This window comes from Rhopalosiphum padi, chromosome 2 (assembly GCF_020882245.1).
Source record: "Rhopalosiphum padi isolate XX-2018 chromosome 2, ASM2088224v1, whole genome shotgun sequence".
Taxonomy (NCBI): Eukaryota; Metazoa; Arthropoda; class Insecta; order Hemiptera; family Aphididae; genus Rhopalosiphum; species Rhopalosiphum padi.
The window spans coordinates 55,549,229-55,573,857 of NC_083598.1; the positions used below are offsets into that span (position 1 = coordinate 55,549,229).

At 33.2% G+C, this 24,629-nt stretch overlaps 1 protein-coding gene across 5 annotated transcripts in view; it reads left to right on the forward strand.

Moving 5' to 3' along the window:
- Positions 1-24,629, forward strand: part of LOC132919318 (uncharacterized) — a 71,706-nt gene that overhangs the window by 40,030 nt on the left and 7,047 nt on the right. For 4 of the 5 annotated variants that reach the window (XM_060980826.1, XM_060980827.1, XM_060980829.1 and 1 more), the window contains 5 exons: positions 14,373-14,556; positions 15,817-15,999; positions 17,917-18,024; positions 19,537-19,966; positions 22,342-22,797. In XM_060980826.1, coding sequence (XP_060836809.1) covers positions 14,373-14,556; positions 15,817-15,999; positions 17,917-18,024; positions 19,537-19,966; positions 22,342-22,797 — 1,361 coding nt within the window. Of the gene's footprint in view, positions 1-2,782; positions 3,411-14,372; positions 14,557-15,816; positions 16,000-17,916; positions 18,025-19,536; positions 19,967-22,341; positions 22,798-24,629 lie in introns of those variants that run through there. The other variant, XM_060980828.1, reaches the window with a different exon arrangement.

Here is a 24,629-nt window from a genome sequence, read left to right on the forward strand (position 1 = left end):
ATTATGACCGGTGACGCAGTTATCAAAAGAGCAAATGCTAGGCGTGAATAATTAAAAGTATGTACTTTGCAGTACATTCGACTCTCGAAAATAGAACCTTGATATAATCTCAAACATAAAAAATATCTTTTGAACGCCAAATCTATTATATACTTTTAATTGGTTTTGATATATTGGAAATTTTAATAACTTAAATTTGTTTTTCCCTGAACTCTGAGTAATCAAAAGTCAACTATATGTCTGTTTATGAGAAAGGAAAAAGAGACATTAGAATCCTATTTACAGACAAGTAAACGACCCTTTATATATTAATAAACCTTTTGATTTTTTTAGGGAGCTGTATTGGTGTATTGCTTATCCTGTGAAACATTTTTCATATTATTTACTAGTATAATTCGTCCGAATAAATATTTTTTCAGAAATGAAAGGTTCGTTAAACGAAAATAAGTTGTCTTTTTTTACAATAAATTATTTTTTTAAACGAATAAAATGTAGGTGTCATATTTTGCAGACACCATGAGTTTTTATTATAATTTAGGTACTTACAATAATCAGTGTAATAGTGTAAATAACCTCTTCGATATTATACTGTTGTGTTATCGGCAGCCATGGTGGCGCGATAGCAAACGGCGTATTTAGTTATGCGATCTCTGCAGAGTGTATATAGTGATACGCTTACACGTATAAGACATAATACAGTCGGTGGACCGTGACCGTACCGTGTACGACTTACATGTATACATTTAACGAGTTTGTGGTCGTCGTCATATCCGCCGTTGGGCGACACTGCTTTTTACACGTATATATATACACACATAATAGTACTCTTCGAGAGGCGCTCACGCAATGTCCCACGGTAAAGCGATCGCTGAAACATTGTTCGCGAACAAAAAGACACATACGCACACATACACCATTCTATAAAATGTATGATGAAAGTCTATATATAAACATTATACATACACGAAGATAGTATTTAAGTTAGAACGTCTCCGTGTGCATAATATAATCTTCGTCTTTCATTCAAATCACCACGTTTGCGATTGCTGCCGTTATTCGCGTAGTATATACGGGGCTTCTGTAGTCCATTCATCGATATACCCGAATATGCCTTGAATGGGACACTACACTGCGCGATGAGGAGCCCTATAACTATGACAATGACCACTTGGTCGGTGCAACGACCTGCCTGCAGTTAATAAGTATACATATACCAGATACCTGTTAGCTGTTATATATGTATGAGTACGCGCTATAGAAAATCGGCCAAAGCAATGTGATATTATAACGTTACATTACATTGCTTCTTTAGTATTAACAAGCGCGATGAACGACTTTGTTTGGTACACGTGGTATCAGTACAGTGCGTCTAAACTTATTTCCATTAAGTAATCAAATATATTTTGCCATTCTGATATGAACTATGGCCTCTCATCTGCCGGCCACATAAAAAAAATGGTCACCTAAATACAGGGTTTGGCGCCAATCAGTCTATGAGCATGTCACTTATTTAAAAACAAATTTTAAGAACTAGAAGGAATTTAAATCATTAAAAAATACGATTGATACATAAATATATATAACATAATAGTAATATATATAATGTATTATGTATATTAATGCAGTATGTAACACGATAAAAGTGATAGTAAATAATATAATTAGAGAGCTATTTAAAGATTTCAATGCGACGAAGAAATTTTTGAAATTTAAACGAACTTATTGTATGTTAATATAATTGATTGTTGCACTACTTGGGAGGTCTCTGATTTATTATTTTTATTTTAGTAATTATTGTTCTTAATTCATCTTTCGTGCGTAATTCTTGCTTGGTGGCTGCAGGCGGTTGACTGTATTCATATTTCACAACAGAAAATATAATTTGAATCACCTATATGCCTGCAGACCTATATTAAAATCTGTAAACCTGGTGGACAAGTTTAAGAAGTAAAAATAAAAATGCAATGCGCAGAACATTTAGATCGAACAGAATAAGGTAGGTACTCGAGAAATTTCGAGAAAGATGAGTTGTTTTTTTTTTTTTATGAGCATATGTTTTGTAAACATAATTTCGTTTGACCGGTCATACCAGTTTTTGGGAGAAAGTTCCAAATCTTGTAGTACGAGAGTTTTAAACGGCGGCGGTGGCGGCGGCAGCATTAACGATTGGAAACCATGGACGGTGGCAACGACCACCACTAACTATAACTAACTATATAATATCATTATTATCATTTACACCCCTCTTCCAGCTACCAATACCGAAAAATTATTTTGCATTGGAATTTTGGCGATTATCTCTCAGATTAAAAATATTATTGTATTAATTGTTCATTACCCTATCTATCATAAAGGTTAATGAACTTCACGTGACGTTATTGCGCGTGCACACAGAAGTATACCTAATAATAATATAATACGATTTAGTCGCGAGTATATTTACTATTTCGCCTCCGGTGGGGTTGATCGTTCGTCGCCCACACGCCGCTAGAATACAGTCGAGCATGATATTAAATAGTCCATATAGACGATTCAACAAACGTTCAACTAGAGGACAATGATTAAACAAGGCTACGTAATTCTAGTGTGATTTTGAAAGACCTGCGTAATTACACACACACATACAAAGACACACGTCGTTGTCGTGAGCTACCTAAAAAAAAAAAAGAAGAAAAAGAAACAAAAACTCCAACAAACGGTACATGGCGGCGACGGAGCGCTAGTGTATTGGTACTGCGATGGGTAGGTACGTGGAAGAACGGTTTTCTCAAGCGGACGACGGCGGCGTGCGCGTCCAGTGACAATCGCGCCGAGAGACGTGCAACAACCTTTCCTTCGACACGACGAGCGTCGTCGTGATGGTGGATGTTACACGCTTCACTATTCTTCCTTCGCTCTCCACAATATCCCCGAAACGAAACAACGGCTGTTTTTTATTGTTTTAAATTCATTTTTAGTTACCGAGTACATCGTGAAATTCTGTTGATTTTTATTAGTTTTTAATTGTTTCTATTAAATTATAATTACCTACGAGTATTAATAATGTTATCGTATTAATAATACCGTAGTCGTCGTATCGGTTACCTATCTTATATATTATTATAGTAATCGTTTTGACTGCCGCAGTGGTGCTTTTTTCCACTTTGAACCAGTGACTTGTCGAGATAGTGCCGCAAAAGGATCGTCCCTGTCCGCCGCTACATAAAATAATTCGAATCTCCGATAGAATATAGTTATGGTTTCGTTGTTTGAATAATAGTCGTTACGATGTTCGGTCTCGGGTGTAGTGTACAAAAAAAACCTGCGTACCGACAGCAGGACGACGTGCACATGGCGGTCAGGAGCAGCAGGAGTCATGGTGCCTCGATTGCTGGTGTCCGAAAAAAACGCAGTCATCACCCAAAATTTAGGTACACAATCTGATGATAATAATATTATATTATATTTATATATATATTGTAATATTATGCACAACTATTATATTCGTCATACATTTACTAACCTCGCATATTACAATAATTATTTTGGATTTAACGTGAGACGTTGATATGTAAATTTTTGTGATACACATCGTTATCATATAATATAATATATATATATCTGTCTATACTCGGATATCCAGTGGTTTCGTCGGTGATGGGTGTTAGCTCGGTCCCCGTATAGTATTATATTTATAGATACATGCATACAACACTAATATGAACCGGCATAGGTACTGCGTGGAGTATAATAAACAGGATTCATTGACATCGCGAGTTTTCATTGACCGTGATGGCGATAATATAATATATTATACATGTATATAGTCGCGTATATAATATACGCCGGCCAATGTCATCGAATTCTGTGCGAGGCGGGGGCTTCTGACGTGTGTATATGTGGAACAAATTTGATTTGCGGACACAATGATGGTCGGGCCGGCGGTTACTGTGTATTAAAATGATACACATACACATACACACAAAATATGCGTATATATATGCATGTGTGTATAAACGAAATATGGACCGGCGGCGGGCAACGGAATGCTCGGCAATACACAATGACCGCGCTTCGTGTACAAGTTGATTGAACTCCTCGGGCTGTCGCGCGATGCCACCAATTCACACCACAATACGCGAATATTATATTGCCGACGACAATATACATTTTTATTGTGTAAAAAAGAGACACCACCACCGCACGGGTGTACGGTTACAAGTCGTCAACTGTTAATGCTCCGCCGAATGTGCGCAACGATTATTCGTCAAAGAAAACGAAAACCATCTCCGGTTGACGTATTGTCGCAATGCTATAGTACATTATAGATGTTATCCAAATCATCCGAATAATGTATAGGTATAATATATACTTCTGGGTGAATAATCGAGTGAAGTCGTCGGCTGCGCTTAATGGCGTTGCTGCACAGTGATGATGTTAATAATAATAATGTTCCGTCACTTGTATAATATACTCGTATACATAGTATTTATATAACCTGCGAAGTCAGATTTGACTATCCGTACTCTATACGAGCACTTGCACACTTATCCCCCCCCCCCGAGTTTCAAAAAATGTTAGAAAAATCTAAAACTTTAACAATTAAATTTGAAAAAGATAATACTTAAAATTTATTTATCCTTAGGCAGATATATAACGTAGTATATTGATAGTCGTAAGACTTGCACTTTTTCGTAGGCCCAAGTCACAGAGTTTTTACTGTTGAATAATTAATCCAGCTCATAAATAACATCAAATTATTGAACTACACTGAAACGAATAATATTGTAATAATATTCGCTCGCCAAGTCACCGTCGAATGTTTTATATCGGGCATTTTTATTTACCTGTTTGGGAACCCTACAATTAATGTAATAATAAATATTACTGCAATGGCGATGATGGTAGCGTAAATGGGTATAGACAAAAGGTATAGTGTGTTGGAAAGAAAAAAATACACACAGACATCACCGCGATGTCCGGTTACGGTCGACCGCGCGTGGACTTTAATAAAACGGATTCCGCACGACGGACTGCAACGCGGCCCAGGAGCGCACCTCGAATCCAGAGATCCGGAACAATACCGACTACTCGTTCCGTGAAATATATCCACTCATCTTCGCATAGAGCAAACGCGTATTTATTACTGTTATCGCCGTACGATGTTGTATTCATTTCGCTCGATACTCCCAATTGCTTCAAATGGTCAATGTTCTAGTCCGCATAAAATTGTCTGAGAACCGGCTCGTGGAATCTACTGTCTAAAACATAATGATATTATAATGCCATATTACTTGTATACTCAGCTGCCGCCTCGCAAACCGTTGTATTATATTTATAAGTTTTATATAGATTGGCATAATTTAAGAATTTTAGTAAGAGTTTAGCGCGTGGAAATACAATAAAAATAAAATATAATGTTCAATATACAAACCGCAGCTATATTACAACTTTCGCAAACATACATCATTCATTATTATTATACATGCATTATATACATTATACAATGATACTGTATACATTTGCAATATATGCAGCTATATTAGGTATATTTTAACGTATAATAAGAATATGTTATGTGGTTTTAAGTCAAATTCAACAATTATTAGTTACATTATTTTTAAATTATCACGTGGTAAAATTCTAAAAGTATTATAATATGTCTGTCGTTTTTAATTTCGATTTTTTTTTTTTTTAATAATAATATATATTTATTAATTGGATATTACCATACAGTTATACAATATACATTTTCTGTATCTCCAATGTTACATACAATCGTACAGGGCAAAGGCCCTCGTTATATTATGTATTTAAGTCAGTTTATCAATTGTCAACTGACACGTTTGAAAGTAATGAGTAATGATGTTTCAACACAACTGATAAATGTTATTTGTCGGTTCGTAATATAAACAAGTAACAACATAACATAATCAATTAAGACCCATAGATTATTATAGGTCAATAATAATTTTCTAATTAATTACTCCAATAGGCAATAATAATTGGGATTTTTAAAACGTCGTTGTATTAATATTATAGGAATAATGTTTGGAATAGGTTGTATTTTAATTTTTAAGTTGATACGATATATTAGCAGCAACCTGTATATTTTACGGGTCGTTTGCTCCCGCTGTTCATTACAAAAAAAATAATTACGTCAATTTAAAAAAAGACAATTTTGTGATTTTAAAACTGAAATAGGCAAGCTCATTATATATATATATATATCTATAGCCCTATAGCTTATAGGTATGGGTGTTTTAGTGTTTATTAGAATGAAACGAAAAGAATACGTGCCATATTTTCACTGATGTAGCAATAATATGTTATTATAAAATAAAGCTGTAGTTAATCTAGATTTATAATAGTAATATGCTTTATAGAAACAAAAAATAATATTATTATAATTTCTATATCTGTAAATCTGTTGAATAAATAATAATAAGTTTTCGTTCTTTTTGCTAATTTAAACTGCTGACGTCATATTGTTATAAAACTTCATTTTATTATAAATTTTACTAAGTCCAATCAAGAAACCATCGACGTGGACGAACGTTTTAACATATTATTATCTGCAGTGGGTTCAAAGACCGTTTTTCCTCAGTCGCAAATACACTGGTCACTGATTCATTACGTCTGTTCAATAAGTTTTTACGTGTATTTTAAAAAAGTGAGCCAATTGACATTTAACAAATAACAGTAGTCGTACTTAGCTGTAGTTTGCAGTACTGCTATGTAGCGAAAAAGACATATTATAATACTTGTCGTAGTGAAATCGAACGCGTTATACAACTTTTCTGATGATTTAGTTGTTTTCCTCTTTGATAATTTATGTCAGCACGGGTTCTATCACCGCAAATGTATAATCCCAGAAGTAATGTTCATCTCGTGGATTAGTTTTGCTTCGGGTTGAGAGGCTTGTGATTTTTTTCACCTAATTACATAATTTTCCGATGAACAGACTTCAGAGAAATCTTCTTTACACCCGAATAGTTTTAATATTATTTAACTTATCTGTAGTCAGTATTACTATTGCATCGGTGGTGTCACGTCGCGCGTCGTCCAAAAATGGACCGTTTTAAAAAGATTCTAAATTTAATTTTTAAATGTTCACACCTATTTGAGATTATTAATGTTTTTAAAGAATCTATATTCATGATTATTACAATCAACGAACGTAATAAATGTGGCCTGTAAGTATTGTATTAATATTTCAAACCTATACGATTAGCAAAAATCTATTAATTTGTTAAATTATAAGTTCAAAGTTACTCAATTTAAAAGACATTATTATTTTTCAATTATCTGTGCACACTCACATTATTCATTTTATTACGATATAACCCGTATTTGGCATTTCTGAACAAACTTGTTTTTGACATTTTTATGATTTTAATATTTCCAATGAGCAATTTAGAAATAATTATTTATTTTTGTTTTATGAAAACGTTATATATTAACTTATTTATTTTTAATCGATAAAACTCGCATGCCAACAATATCTATTAAACCAGTGGCGCAGAATCATATGCCATATCAAGGGATCGCTTTACTTCTAAAATGGATTTATCATATAAATTGAGGAAATGGGTGGGTGGGTGGATGGTTGAAATAAAAATTTTAGATTTCGTTTCATAAAAAAAGTCTGAGTTCGGCGTCACTGTATTAAACATATTTAAAAACCTCAAAGTAAACTCAATAGACTTCCTTACTGAACTGTAAATACTATAAGTATAATATACACCTTATTTTATCGATATTTATTTTTTTTCCTAAAAAAAATTATTTACGGACTTTATGCCCTTCGGCACTGCAACATAGTTCTCGTCCGGTGCACAAGTATAATAATATTGGTTATGGATTCATCGTGTGTATATAATGATAATATTATATACATTATACATAATATATGACTATAATATATTATACATGTATTTATGTTTTTTACGTCTTCAAATGTGTGTCATCTTGGTGCTCTGTTGGATTATGTGTGTGTGTGTGTGTGTGTGTATTTTTTCTCCATACAATTCTCAGCATTTATACTATACACACATATAATATAATAATAAATAGTAGCGTAGCTAGTATACGTTATAGCAGCAAGAGAGCGGCAGGCACGCGGAATATAACTGTTTGTCTGGTCGGACGACGACCAGTCGAGATGCAATTACCCGTGTAATGGCTTGGCGCGTCTCGGTTGTATGAATATAAAACTATTTTTCATGCCATCCAATTGACCGATATTGGAATTGTAGCGGAGACAAATACATGCGCACAATTATACATGGTAATATAATAATATTGTAATGTGTGTAGTATCTATATACTCGTGTAATAACACGCATACTTGATATATCGCCTTATTTTAGCTCGAAGAAACCTCGCCGTAAAAATTTACATACCGATTCGGTTTGAGCGAGAAATGTGCGCAGCGTTTAGGACCTGTGCAGTTTTATTGCGTTCTCGTAGACGCAGACGATTTCGCCTCGGTTTCAGAATACCTACATAATATTATTATTAATTATTATGCTACGTTTTAATTGGTCAACTGTCACTAGGAGATATTATTAACCCAATTGAAACGTGTTGTGATATCCACAAACGTGTATTCTATAAACCTACCAGAACTATGCACTTTTCGAAAAATCGTATGTTTAACATAATTTTAGGTGATGGTCACAATAATAGTAGTATTGGCCGCATAATATATTTCACTAAATCGCGGAATTTCGATCCTATTCAAGCACTCGGGCGAAACGTCATAAATGTATTATCGTTCGTCTACGCTAATGATGATTATTCCATGTAATAACAGTATATCACCATAACAAACATAATAAATATGTTAAATATATTGGCCATATCAAACCTATATTATTATTATTATTATTATTATTATTATTTGTCTACAATCATGCCTATGAATTAACTTACTACCAAATAGCAAATATCAATATTAGAATTCATATTATTATACGTTGTAACGATTATATAAAATGCAACATTCTAGTACAATTGTTGATTACGTTTTACTGATATAATATATAATGTTTTAATTATCTTATACTTCAAAATCAAGATAAACTTCCAACGTAGTCTGATTTAAAATAAAAATTAAAAATGTACTGTCGCAATCTATGTACCTATTTCGATAGGTTCCTTCTCAAATAGAATTGATGGAAAACATATTATAACAGCTGAAAAATACACCGATATTAATTAACATTACCTACTGCTGTTACATTATCAATGGAACTTTATTGCTGGATACGTTTTTAAATTTAATTAAAAACAATGTTTAATCCCGCGTTTCATATCGATCGAACAAATAGAAGTTTCGTGCGTATAAAGGAATAGGCACATCACGTTTTAAAATTATTCTGTATAATGGCGTATGGGGTACACGTGTTTTGAAATTATTTCGATCACGATGGTATTTGCCGTGAAAAGATTAACGGAACATCGTTTTGTCTATATGCAATAAATATCTGAGCTACTTCTGTCGATAAAAAAATCTAAATGACAAAACAATGTATTATTGTATTTATTATTTATTCTTTAAAAGAGACGACCAAAAACATTGTAATGCTTCGTACAGTCTGTTTAAAAAAAATGCATTTTCTCGAAATTATTATACAAATTACTATTATTGTATTAAAATAAAATTAATGAAATGTTATTACCACGATGTGTACCTATCATTAAAACGATATATTTTAAATTAGCAAAATAGACGTAATACAGAATAATAATTACCTATTATTTGTCAACTAAACAGGTAAATACCTAGATAATAGATTTAAGCATAATTATATATTATAATGAGGGAGGAGTAATACTCACCGGATCCCACTTAAGCAGCAGCAATAGCAGCTTAAAATCGAGAGAAAAAATGTTTATACCTAATTATAATCATAATGCAAGACGTACCTAATAATAACTATTTGTCCTTAAACATTAACATGGTTTTATGAAATAATAGTTTTTATAATATTAAAACTGTGTACTATTTTAAATGTTTAATTTTTAGACAAAGTTTGTTATACAATTTACAAATAATTTATTGTCATAAACGTATATTGTAAGTTTATAAAGCGACTATAATGTAACTGTACTATAATAAATTTCTTTATTCTTCCAAAAAACGAAGGAACAAATTAATAAAAATTAATAATGAATCATATGAAAATACTGAAAATCTGAATACACATTTAGATTTTAGAAACGGTACACTCGGCTGGGAACTTACGTACAATGTACACAACATAATAATTTAATACTATATGTATATACACTTGCGTATACGATAATTCTGATAATAACTGTATACTGTATGGTGTATATAGTGCACACACGTAATTACATATATTATGGTGGCATAAGTGTTGGGTATTTGGAGTTTTTACCGCTCATAAGTAATAGTAGTCATAATAATGATGACAGAGTGTATATTATATTACAATTGTATTAAATACAATTAATTACCAAGCATATTATTCATCCCTTTTTTTCTTCATAAATGCAGTTACACAAAATCTAATTTTTTAATTTTTTAATTATACTTAAAGATAATATTTTCATATTCTTATGATTTGTTGTACTACTTAAAGAGTGTAATTTGGAAATATAAACTTTTTTCCCATTGTGTAGGTACTATAAATTATTTAATGGATAATTTTTCTGAATATGTTGTCATATAAAAAATCAAAATTTGAATAAGTAGTCTGAGTTATTTAACATAGTGTACTGAGAATAATAGATGAAAATATATGAAGGCCATGGTTATTTAAACTTTTTAGTGAATGATATTAATCTATCAATATTTATATAATTTATAAAAATGGTCCAAAATAGGTATTTATAATAAATACAAAATTCAATATTTTACTATTTTATGTTTTTGAGAAACTACTCGTTCGAATTAAGTATATCAACATTAAAAAAAAAAATTACTCACTAAATAATTTATAGTTTACAGTAAAATACAGTTCTCATTTGAAAAATAGAAGTTTGTATCTTTACATGACACTCTCAAAGTACTAAATAGTATAAAAATTGTTAAAAATTCGAAAATAAGTTTTTAAGTATTTTCGAAAAATCTCAAAATCAGATTTTATGTAATTATATTATTCAATAACAAAATAAAGAGGTGAAAATGCTAAATAAAACATCCCGTATATACATAGCCATCCAGTTGAATGATAGTACCGTCACAGCACAGCAGCATACTAAATAATATTACAATCTAATATTAATATTGTTTGCTGCAGTAGTTTTGATTTGAATTTTCTAGTGCGATGTTGTTCGTAATTCACGACTCGCGCTCATTTCCAGACAGTATTATTATTGTAATTATTTGAGGTCTCTAAAGCCCCGCGTGAGCATATATAACAATATAATATTATCCGTTGCTTCATATTTTATTATAGACGCTCGCACAGAGCTAAACCGATTGCAAATATTGTCGCCCACTTTCGTGTCATTACTCGTTAGGCCTGTCGTGTAATAAGGGGGGAAATCGCGCTCCCGCATAAATTTTATTTTTAAGTATATTTTTTCACATAGATTTTTTTAAACATCGAATATTTATTGTTGTTGCTATTGTTGGTATTCCACCACGTCTGTCTATAATTGAAAAATAAAAACACCAAAGTAAATGTTCGGTGTTTCGTTGTGAGTTTGTGACCGCCTTGAATGTTAACATCATAATGTTTACACTTTTTATTTTTATTATTTACGTCCGCCACAGACACGCGAATCGGTCTCAAAAGCTAACAAGCGTGTAGTGTTGTTGCCGCGTTAGTTGATAAAATGATTCCGGATCGGTAACCTGGTTTTTCAACCTGAAAACCGCCTAATGGTCGTTCCTATAGTTAGCAGACGCCTAATAGAGTCCAATATAGGTATACCTATAATATATATATTATATATTTTATATGTCGACAAATGTAAAACGTGTTCCTGACACGTTTTGATGTCGAATCGGCTGCACTAAAATACCCATGTGCAGGTTAATCAATTATGCATTCCGGCAAGAACGACTCGCTGCACCATAATATATAACTATGTACGAATCATTATATTATTTCTTTCGTATTCATGAAGTTTAATCACGAGTACACCTGTAACAATCCCTATTTAAACGATTTTGTCAATTTTTTTTTTCGAATACTTCGAATATTATTAACGAGGTACCTATTTAAAATGTATAGATACCAAAGTTCAAAGAGAGAAATGCTTCATATGTAATAATACGTAATAAATATATAATATAACTATATAACCTAACCTTTATTTATACCACCGTGAGAAGTCTACATCATTTCCGGACTCTTAATTATGCCTTGCCAGTTACCGTATACTTGCTAAGTTCTATATTGTCCGGTTCTTTTGGTCCACTGCGTGTGTCGAACAATAACATAAATGTTGCTTAACGTAGATACTAACCTCGTGAAATATCATTAATTGTATAACGTAATAATACCTAAACCTTTAATGTTTCAATCATATTATACAAATACGTTCTCATACAAGTCTACATACTTGTATATATATATATATATATATATATATATATATATATATAGTTACGTTTCACTATAGTCTATACTCAATAGTCATGACGGAGATTGTACAATAACGATATTATTGTTTTGTTCCTAGTTAGACTTGCTATAATGATCTGCAGATAATCCTAAAACGACCTGTTCAATTCCGGATGGCCTATACGGGACCGTTGAATGTTATAATTGAATAACTATAATAACACGATTGAACATTCAATATTATTCATACACGATGGTTAACTGTACGAGTGAAAAAAACATTTTAATTTATTTTTTTACATTTTATGATGTGTTAATAAAACTTTTAATCGACTATTAGGGGGGGGGGGATAAAATTACACCACTAATTATTGATACCAATGTTTTAAAGTATATTTCACAATAGTTAGCATTATTCCTACATATTATAATATGCATTATTTCCAAATAAATTTAGTAAGTAATGAATCCTACCCCATGTTTTTAATAAATAATTTACAATATTACTGTTACCATATTTAATGATTTACAGTAAATTTGTGATGTTTTCGTTTTATTACATATCGTCAGAAATTGTTAAGGAAAAAAAGTTTATCTGATTCATTACTACAGAATTTAAAATGTATAGAAAAAAATGATTTTAGAAATATAAATTAAATAATAAGTGAATAAATTACGTGAAAGTCAAATTAGTTTGTTTGAAGTATAAGAAGATATTGCTAAAAATATACAATCTATGTCTTGATATATTGTATTATAGTCTAAAATATAACGTCGAGAATGCGCATGCATATTGTAAATTCCTCAAGTGCCATTTGATGAAAACTCATGAATAAGTGGACCTGTCTGTATAGTTAACACAATTTGTGACGTGACGATCGTACCCGTAAAAATGAATAATTTCACGCGATCACTGAAATATTTAAATATTAAAAAAAAAAAAGCATCATAGATATGTGTAACATACATACACACACATACATTAGTGCATTATTGTCTGTACATGAAAATATGAAATTAATTGATTCTGTATGTTTATGCACCATAAACATTTGAATACCTCGCAATCAGCGACCTGCGTGCCGTTTTATATATGGTAATATAGTATATTGATTGTTATTTTCCAAGTCTCCTCCAAATAAGACGTACAATAAATGATAACATTGTATAGGTACTTTCGTACTTTCACGATATCTTAACAGTATTCCAATATTTATATTTGTATTATTATGTGAGTACACAACTTGTCACAGCAAAGTATTTCGATTGACTTGCGTTGTATGTCTCGTAAATTATTTTAACTGTATAGAAAACGAATAATAATATGATATTGTTAACGTTGTTATTGGAGCTTTGTCAATCGTTATGTAAGTGTGTTTGAACATGTCACGTATATATAGACCCTTATACTGTATCTGAATAATCTGTGTATAACTTATTCACTGTTTACATGAATTATATACGCACCTGGCGGGGTGTCTTCAAATACAGTTTCCTCTGGGCGTAAATTTTTTTTTGTAGTGTTAACATGACGTGTGATAGGGGTTTTGTAAACGATTATCAAATATTTTATAGAAAAATTATGATTAAAATTTAATAAATATAAACGTATAAGATGACGCAAAGAAAAAGAATAAAAAATAAAATAAATAATGTACCTAAAATATTATAAAGAATACAATTTCTATTATAAGGGCGAAAAAATATTTTACTTCGTAGTGATTTAATGAGTATAGCTAAGCCACTGAGACATAACAAGGTACATATATCAAAATATTTCATAGCTTTAATTATTATAGTATGCGACTTTAACAATCTATATAAATCGTATGTATTTTATTGCAGCGCAAACACTCAGATGGACAACGACGTCACGCCTGTCTACTTGGCCGCGCAAGAGGGACATCTGGAAGTACTCAAATTTCTCGTGCTCGAGGCAGGTGGTTCGCTGTACGTCCGAGCCAAAGACGGTATGGCACCCGTACATGCCGCCGCCCAAATGGGATGTCTCAACTGTTTGAAATGGATGGTGAGTACTATGTTTTACCATTAATATTGGACTACGATTCTCCGACAAAAGCACCGCGCCCCAACGATACAATTATTTAGAATGCCTTATATTATGTGTTATTATAGTATGTGGACGAGTTAATCACATCAGACGAAATAAATTGATAGAAAATAGAACATAAATCATTTTTTTTCATCATATTTTTACCCATATAAAGCCACTGCTAGTAGTTCATAATTCCAATATTAAAGTTGTTGACCTACTACGCAATCAGTTATGTAGGTATATATATATAATATAATAATAAGTTTTGCTAATGCCATACACTTTATAATGATTTATTATCGAACATTTATTTTATCAGATTTACTTATATATTATAGTAGGAACTAACCACTAGGTAGGCATATAATAAAAATGAAATGTGTGATTTTTTTTTAATTATCTTACAAAATATTGCGGAAGTTGTAGATATTTACACGTGAGATTTTTATATTTTATAACGACTCAACTTTCATAATAAAGTCTGCTGATCTTTGGTTTCACGCATAGTTTGCGCGCTAACCAACATAATAAATAATAACTGTATGATAATTAAAAAATATAATCACTATAATTAAAATGTTATACAAATATTTGTCTTTAAAACACATATACAAACGTCTTGTTTCATAATAAAAACATTTTTTCAATTAAAACTTGGTGAAAGTCAAGTACTTACTTACAAATTATAACAATACAAAAACCTGGAAGAATTATAAAAACATAACAGGTAATGCATTTTAATTTTGGTGAGTTTGTGACTATATAACATCAGTATTCATTATTTATAGAAAATATTAAGTTTTGGTCGCACATACGTTATGTTAAAATTTTCATCTAAACATTTTTGCACTGAAGGTTTTGTTTGCATATACTTCATATTATCTATCTATATAATAAGAATAACGCATAATATTGAAAACACGAAATAACAACATCTTTCACGCTCATATCAGTGAACCTCGAGATGTTTCGTCATGGTTTTGACGTTCTCGGTGGTATTGTTATTAATTTTTTTTTAAATATTTTTTTACAAACTAATCACCGTAGATCTCATCCAATTTCTTTTTTGTTTGGATACTGCCTGATATAACATAATATCGTTTATGTTGTTTTTTCTGTTTCACAAATAATAATTATCAATTATTACAGTATTATTATCGTCATTGTCGAGAATTTATTATTTTTTTTTTATAATATATTTTTGCATATTATATCGTGTATGTGATTGAACAGGTTAGAGATCAAGGAGTCGACCCAAACCTCAGAGATGGCGATGGTGCAACGGCGTTACATTTCGCTGCAAGCAGAGGTCATGTTGACACGGTGCGATGGTTGTTGAGGCATGGCGCCAACCTGGTTGTAGACAAATATGGGAAGAGCCCAATCAACGACGCAGCGGAAAACCATCAAATGGAGGTGAGCAAATTTTACTGGCTTTTTTATTATTCTGTAATTTTTTTTCGGAAAAATATATAACAGAATTATAATTTCAAAATTAAATTTATTAATAAAATTAATAAAATGTATGTATTGTAATTTAAATATTGCTTATAAATAATAATTATGTTTTAATTATTATAACCAATGTTAATAACGGGTACTAAATTTAATTTGTATACTTTAACGCTACGATGGAACTAGAATTTGAAATACATGAGTAATGTCTAAGCCCTATGGTCAATTATTTTTAAGAGAGGTCTTCACGCCTAATTGTACATTAAATATTTATACACAATATAGTCTCTGAACCAGTTTTAAAATATATAAAATAACAAAATGATTAATTCATTGGTTTAAAACGAGTTGGTGACTTTTCTATATATTTTTTTAAATGCATGCGAGAAAACAATTGAATGAAATATCTGTATTTTAAATTTCGTAATTATTATTGTTGGTAATTTCTTCATATCCTAACCCATCGATAAAAACTCAATAGCACAAATTCACCGATATCTTCTGGTAGTTAATGATAGTCGGTGATTCTCGATGATAGTTATTAGATTTCGTGTGTGAGTATGAAGAAGACACGTGCGTTTATCAATTTCTCTTTTGTCGTTTTTCCGGCTATGCAATGTAACGCATAATATTTTATCGAGAAAGGAACAATAATTTAATTATTATTATTGTAATACTGTGTATCCAATTTTCTGCTATTGCTGCTCTATGCTGACGCACGTCAAATGCGTTGGATGAGGTCACAGTAAATCGGCGTGTTTGGTGAATAAAATCAATTTCACGCGCCAACAGTATTACCTATTACTCGCGTACTTATACTGCAGACGAACATTCGACAAAGCGTCTTTATAATAACCTCTCGTCAGTCGTCTTCAATTGGTATTATTGACCTATAGTCATATTGTCGTATTTACCAGCAATTTTTAACAGCAACAGTTTGTCGAATTTCCGATAGCAAATATACCAACAGTGGCGTCAAATAAACAAGGAAAACGTGTTTGTCCTCATCGCCCGGATAGTTAACCCAATTAGTGTGCAGCTAGCAGTGCAATGTATATTATTTCCGCGGCTCGTTAAATACCACGACCGTGATCTTTAACTATTCCTGGCTATTATACCAATATACACAACATATTTATATCGCAATGATGATGACCGTGGGCGAATAATATTATAGTAGTGATCATCGCGCGGTGAAATCGACAACGGCCGACGGACATTCCGGTGTCGGCACTATTAGCGTTCACGTTCCAATAACCTCTTGTAGATGCGATTCTCCCGGTGGTAGGCGACCTTGATCCACCGTGGTCGGTGAAAGAATGATATTATGTTTACGTGCGGAGGTGTATAACGTGAGAAAAACGAAAGCTCAAAACTTTGACCAACAATAATGTATTAAAGTATACGTACAATACTATCGTTTTCTCCACTGTGCGTTAGGTTAGGTTAACTAACATAGGTGCCGAGTAGGGAGGGGTATACGTATTTACCCCAGGGCCCAGAGTGCATACGATTATAAAAATATATAACGTAAGTGCCTATAACTACGCCCTGAAATTAATCCCATATAGACGAATAGACGTTTCGTAATGCTGTGTATAGGCCAAACAAAAAAACATACGCACTCGATATGTCGACCGCAAATTAATTGCCGTTTGCATCATTTCTCACACGTAATACGTTTAATATATTATATTCAATATAATATATAAATCTGAGTATTGTGAAACCCATCGATTTATTTATATATATATATATATATGTTATTATAATGCGATAATACGTTTTGTATTGTATCTATATATTATACCGACACCCTTTCGAAATGTTAATAATGAAATATTATATCATGAATATGTTTGTGTGTATATTATGCAGTGTCTGAACATATTGGTGCAACATGGTACGATGCCGGATTATCACGACGAGAAAAAGAACGGCAGGCTGTTGGGCTGTACGTGTCGTAAAGAAGAACCGAAAACACGAGTGAGTGTATTTTATTATAATATTACAAATAAATAATAGTATAAATTAACGAATTGAAAAGTTTATCTAAATCATCTATTTATCTATGTATATTTTATACTATACTTATAGTTACTTTTGGATCCCATTAATATAGCAATTCTACTAATTTGTCTTAATTGTTTTTTAATTACGGTGAAATCAACTAATTATATTTTCGTTTAAGTCAATTTATCTTGTTTTCAATTTTATTTGTTATTAATAAATTTCATTTCAATCGATTTTGTTTTCATGTCAAAAAAATTTCTTTGGTGTGAATTATTTTTTTAATTAGTGACAAAAAACTTCAATGAAGTACTATAATATTATATAAATACTATAAAATCGTAAGATTGCTTCTTTTGTTGGTAAAAAAAAATAAAGTAAACTAGTATAACTATCAAAAAATTTTTTTTAAAAGTTGTGAATGTACTTTTAACTTAATTGAGTTAACTAAAAATTAAATTAACTTTGTCTACTTAATACATATTATTATCTTAACTTAACGGAATTAAAAAAATCATTTACTTTCCCAACTTTGTATTATTAATATAACTATTTTATAAATGTTGTGTGTGTCTTTTGGGCGTCTTTCTACGTATTTAATTTATTTATTTTAAAAAAGTAGAATAATACATTTTATTCACATAAAACATCCGTCAAAAACTTAGTATACTCGTATAAACACAACCTAACCTTACCTATATATAACTACGGACACACACTGCTGCTGCTCGTCAGTTATAACGTTACTGAAATGTATCGATAATCGGTGGACTGCTACCTATATACCTACATAAAATTATTGTGTATTTTTTATTTTATAAATACGCACGTAAAGATTCCATACAATTGTACACGCGTCTCAATCAATTTAATGTTATTATAGAACGCCATTAAAGCCGGTCAAACCTCTTACTAAAGTAAGCAGTAAAACCATCACTAAGATGACACCACTATACAGTATTAGTTTCTTCTCAGCTTCTAATACAGTAGCACGGCAGTTATTGTACAAGAATGTCAATCTGTGTCACTTTAAATGATTTTAATGTATTATCACGACTTCTGTTTTTAATGTTTAAAGTTCGATAAACGCCTATATATATTTGAGCTTGCTTAACATCTTAAAAATAAAATCTGTAAGCTCCACCTGTACCGCCAAGCTTCTCCTATCCTTGAGAAACCATTAATTTTCAAATCTTTGCCAAAACTTCCGACTTAAAAACAATTCAGGTCTTCCAATCAGTTTTCCGTCATGAAATCGTCATAACACCTGTTGGGGGTTTATTGAAAACAATAATCTCCGCTATGCCGAATTTCCGACGCGGATAACGCAGAAAACGGAGGTGTAATATATTATTTTACGTAATACCGTCACGTGTGCACGTGAGATTATCGAACATGGTCCTTTCGGGTCCCCGAGCATACTAATATCACTAATATAACATCAAATCGTATCGACTTAATAACGCGTACGCGTTGTCGTTTGTTTAGTGCTCGTTTGCCGATTGCGTCAACTACAAGAAGAGTCAGGAACCGTTTTACCTGCACCCTCCGTCACCGGTGGGCGGTCATCATCCGCAGCAACAGCAACAGCATAACGGGACCGGGCGCGGAAAGGTGGCCGTCAAAGACGGTCTGTACGTCGTCAACGCGCCGCCGTCGCCACCGCAGCATCAACAGCAACAGCAACAGTTTTGCAAAGTCAACGCGGCGACGGTCGTGCTGCAGGCCGTCGAACCGGTCAGACCGCCGCCGCAGCCGCAGGGACCGTTTTACCTGCACAACCCGAACGGATTGATCGACGACCCGGTGAAGGACATATTCGCGACGGACAAGGCGGCGACAAAAGCGGCGGCGTACGTGACCACGGCCGCTCCCCCGCCGCCACCACTGCCGGCCATTGGCCTCAACACCATGACCGGTAAGACTACGCTCTCCATTATATTGTTATTAACACCGCAGCGTGTTTACTTTATATTATTATTATAATATTTTGCTCGTCGTTAAATGTGTACCATTTTTTATTTTTTTATACATTTTTTGTCGTGACGGATTTTTTTTTTCGATTATTTAAACGTTTTATAACGCAGTCTCCGCCGTCACCGCCCGCGTAACGATATTTTAATAACGTTCGACTGCGGCTACGTGCGAACGCTGTCGTATTTATTTAGCAGACGCGATATTATTATAATATAACACAACACTATAATATTATAGTTATAATAGCGAAAGAAGACTATGAGCGTGACCGCGGGTGACATCCGACCGATCGGAAGATCATTATTCGTTGTAGGTACGTCTGTATACGCGTTGACACCTCAATAAATTATATAACGTGTTGTCGGTTTATCGAAGGTTATAAATAAAAATGGAAACAAGAAAAAATGTTTACTTCGTCATAACAATACTGTGGTATATAGTTGGACATAATACACTGTTCAAGTACGATTAATATACAAATAAAATAAAATACCATATAAAATATTAAAATTACTAATACAAATCTGATAGGTTAATGTACTGAGGCTTTAAACAATAAATATTTATAAAAGCAATACGGCAGGATAATTATAATGAAAACGAGGAGTGCCAAGTTGATGGGATCAACAGACAGTTTAACAGTATAGTTGGTGAGAAAAATCACATTTCAAATTATTCCATTTCTGTGATAGGGCAGAGAGTCGGTTTATGAAAATATATCAAAAGGAACGAGAGGAGAGATTATATACCTAATACGGGTAAAGAAACATTACGAATTCAAGTGTGATATCTGACAGATGAATCCATACACTGAGAGAAAGGAGTGTCGGGTAACTTCTACAAATTTTGATTCTACAGGTGAAAAATATAAAGTCATATAAATCAAGTCAGAAACAGAAAATATATTAGTAGAACGATATGTGATCGGCGTCGGCAATATCATTCATTAATCATTCCTGTAACCGATGCAGTGGGGAACCTACAGGAATTTATTAATCAACTTTAAATACAGAATTTATGTGTGAGGTACCTGAGGTTAGGTATATTAATAAAATAATGCGACAAGACCGTCAATACCATTGTTATGCATTTATGGGCTCGATCAGTACTCGAATCGTACAATATTATTATATTTGAACGCATTCGACAAACAAACAGTGTAATGACACTAACGTCACACAAATACGACGACGCATCATGTAAGTGTTTTTGAGCATAATATTCCAACAATATTATCGATTTACGTCGTAAAATCATGTGCAGAATTATACCGTCTGTATCGCTTCGTCGGTAAATTTTCTCGCGTCGTCACTTTCACGCACACACTATTCTCTGGGCAAAAACATTGCGCGATCGTTTATGGGTCGACGATTCGTTAAAGGTATTAATATTATATATGTATGTATCGAACGTAGGCCGCATTTTTTTTTCCTAATCACTTTCGCGTTCTCGCACGCGAGCGTGTATCTATATGATGATTAACATGCCACAGTAATATACTATACCACAACGAATAACGCGTATAGGTATAATATAATAAATTAACGATAACGAAGCTGTTCTACCGGTACACATTTATATGATAATAAGTACATATATTATGGATTTTCACGTTGTTAATTAAAAAACGACCGTTCGCCGTTGAATTTTTTGGTTTTTTATTTTTATTTTTACCGAGTTTGCTGCTCGAAAAAATTCTAAAAATCGTAAAAAATATATGCTTTGGCCGGGCGCGCGCGATACAGGCATCTGCTGCGACGACTCGCCTATTTAATATAATATAGTCAATCGTTTTCTGCGGCGTTATCTCGTCCGTCGAGGGCGCGTTATCAGTGTCGAGATAAGTGGTTAAATATATAAGTAAACAATAATAAATGAAAAACGGAAAAAGGCGTCGCCGCGTGCCCGCCGGTGTACACTCCACACATATCACATAATTATATCATATTTTATACGACCGCAGTCGTTTGTGCCGCTGCAGCAGCCGTTCAGCGTTTACACGTCGCCGCCGACGACGACAATATATTATTATTATAACACAGTGCTCATGACCACATTATAATATATATATATATATCTAACAATAATAATAATAATAATAACGTCGTAATAATATAATGGTCGCCGTCGACCTTTGCGCGGCGCTCTCGCCGTGCCCGTCGCGACTGCTGCAGCGGCGTCGGTGGGCGGGCGACCACGGCCGGTACGGCGGCGCGGCGTACGCCCGGCGCGACGTCTCGTCGCTGTCCGGTCCGGCCGGCACGTTCACGCCACTAACGACGACGCCTCGGGCGCCCGATTTTTCCGTGTCCACAGTCAAGGTGGAGGTGCACAGCAGCAACAGCAGCTCCGGCGCCGGGTCGGACGAGAACCTCAGCTCGTCGTCGTCGGACAGGGGCAGCGACCCGGGCACGGCCGCCGGCGAGAACGACTACGAGGACATTTACGAGGTGAGGCACCGGGCCGAGGGCGTGGGCCTACTGCACCACACGCAACACCATCACCGCGGCAAAGAGTCCAAGAGCCCCAGCCGGGACTCGGGCAGCCACAGCCGATCGGGATCCATGAGCTCCACGGGCAGCGGTGTAGGCGGCACGGCCGGCGTCGTCGGTTCGTCCGTAGTCGTACTACACACGAGTAGCGGCGGCGGCAACGGCGTCGGCGACGGAAAGTCGGTCAACTCGTCGTGCTCGGCGGTCACCAACGTCACCGTCAACGGCGGCTCGACCGACATGATCGAGTGCTACGAGCCCGTCGGCGCAATGACGCCAGGTACGTACCTAACTATAAATTATGATAATATTGTGCGCTATTGCTGTTTAGCTTATTTTATCATAATTATTGTTATAGCTAAGCCCTTCCTTCGTATGATGCGCGTGAGGTGTACGATGCACGATCAAAGTCTACGGATGTAAAATAATATTTTATATTACACGCCACTTACTTTTATTTTTACTCGGAGGAATTCATTAAAAATGTTAAGCACGATCTGCACCATCGTATTATCTCCATACTGTGTAATATTAAATTGTATAATAAAAAAAAATGGTAGTAGCAAATTGAGTAATAATAAATCGTGTGCGGCAGACGATCTTTGCGTCTAATCCGCTTATAATACGCTGCAGACGTGGTACGATATGTTAGGGGCTTAATGCCATCGTTTTATCGCATTTTAATTATATCGACCAGTTACGTATAGTGCATATTTACGTATAGGTAATATTTATTTTTGAAAAAAAAATTACATTGATAAGTACTATCAACAATATTGAGCGCTACCAATAAATTACCATCGCATAATTTGTTTTTCTTATTTGCCTAAAATTACATAATCATGTTATTTATTATCATTATAATCAATAATGATTTTTAATATTTATAAAGCCATAAAAGTGTTTCAATTATTCGTTGTCTGGTATAAATTACATAGCAAAAGATCGAATATACTAACAATTTAGTAATATGTATAGAATTTGGCTATGTTTTATTTTTGATTTCAATACACGGTCGATTATATAAACTTGTCGATCAGTGGTCACAGCGTAACTCATTATGAAAGTGTTAAATAGTATGACGTGGTCACCAGGATGCAGATTGAGTGACTGGTAAACAAATAGCATTGGTGTTCAGTATAATATTTCTATTATTAAATATACATATTATGTTTTTTCTTTATAAACTGCTCCATAAAAAGAGAGACTTCGAAGACGCCAATATTAGTAGAAAACACTGATTTTTTTTTTTTAATTTGTACATCCGTAATAATAATTATTCTTTATTGCCATTAGTGAATTATTCACGACTACACGAGTTGGATCATTTAAGAGCTTAACCACCACCACCTACGGCGTTAATAACCAGTTATTGTACTCTAGTGAATTTTTTTTCGGATTTTCACATTATGATACACCTAGTATAAAAATATAAAATTTTATTCTATTCTATGATTTTATCATTTGATGTTAACAGATCTGATTTCAAATCGATTGTATTGTACTTTCATGTTTCTTATCATTTATAGTCACGGTAGTCGATAAAAATTATCTTTATAAATTTGTTTAATTATCAAATTACTTACGTATTATAACATCTTTACAATATACACTTGTTCAACCCAATTAGGTACCTGTCATAAATCGTAATCGTGATTTTATAGTAAAATTACACACTACTTTCAAAGTAGTTTCGGCTTTCTAGGAAGTGGTAAAATCCAAAAGTAGGATTTTCGTTATAATCAAATTACAATATAGTATATACTGTAATATATGTACGGTGTACCGAATGCTGTATTCAGTGCAGTGAACTTAACCATAACTGCATAGAAATAACAATTATTAATAAACGGTCTAAAGTGAGACACGGTAAAGCACTGCATGATAATTATATGTATACATAATATTGCACAGTCACCGATCATTTGGATCCTTTCTGATTAAGACGCAATGTAGAAATTTAATATTATAATTTATAATAATGTATTATCAAATAGATCTGTGTTTAAAAATAGAAAACAATTTCGTTTACCTTCTTAGGTTTTAAAATATAATCTCAGTGTTCGAGTGTTGTAATCATATAGTGGCGTAAAGAGAAACATTAATTAGGGA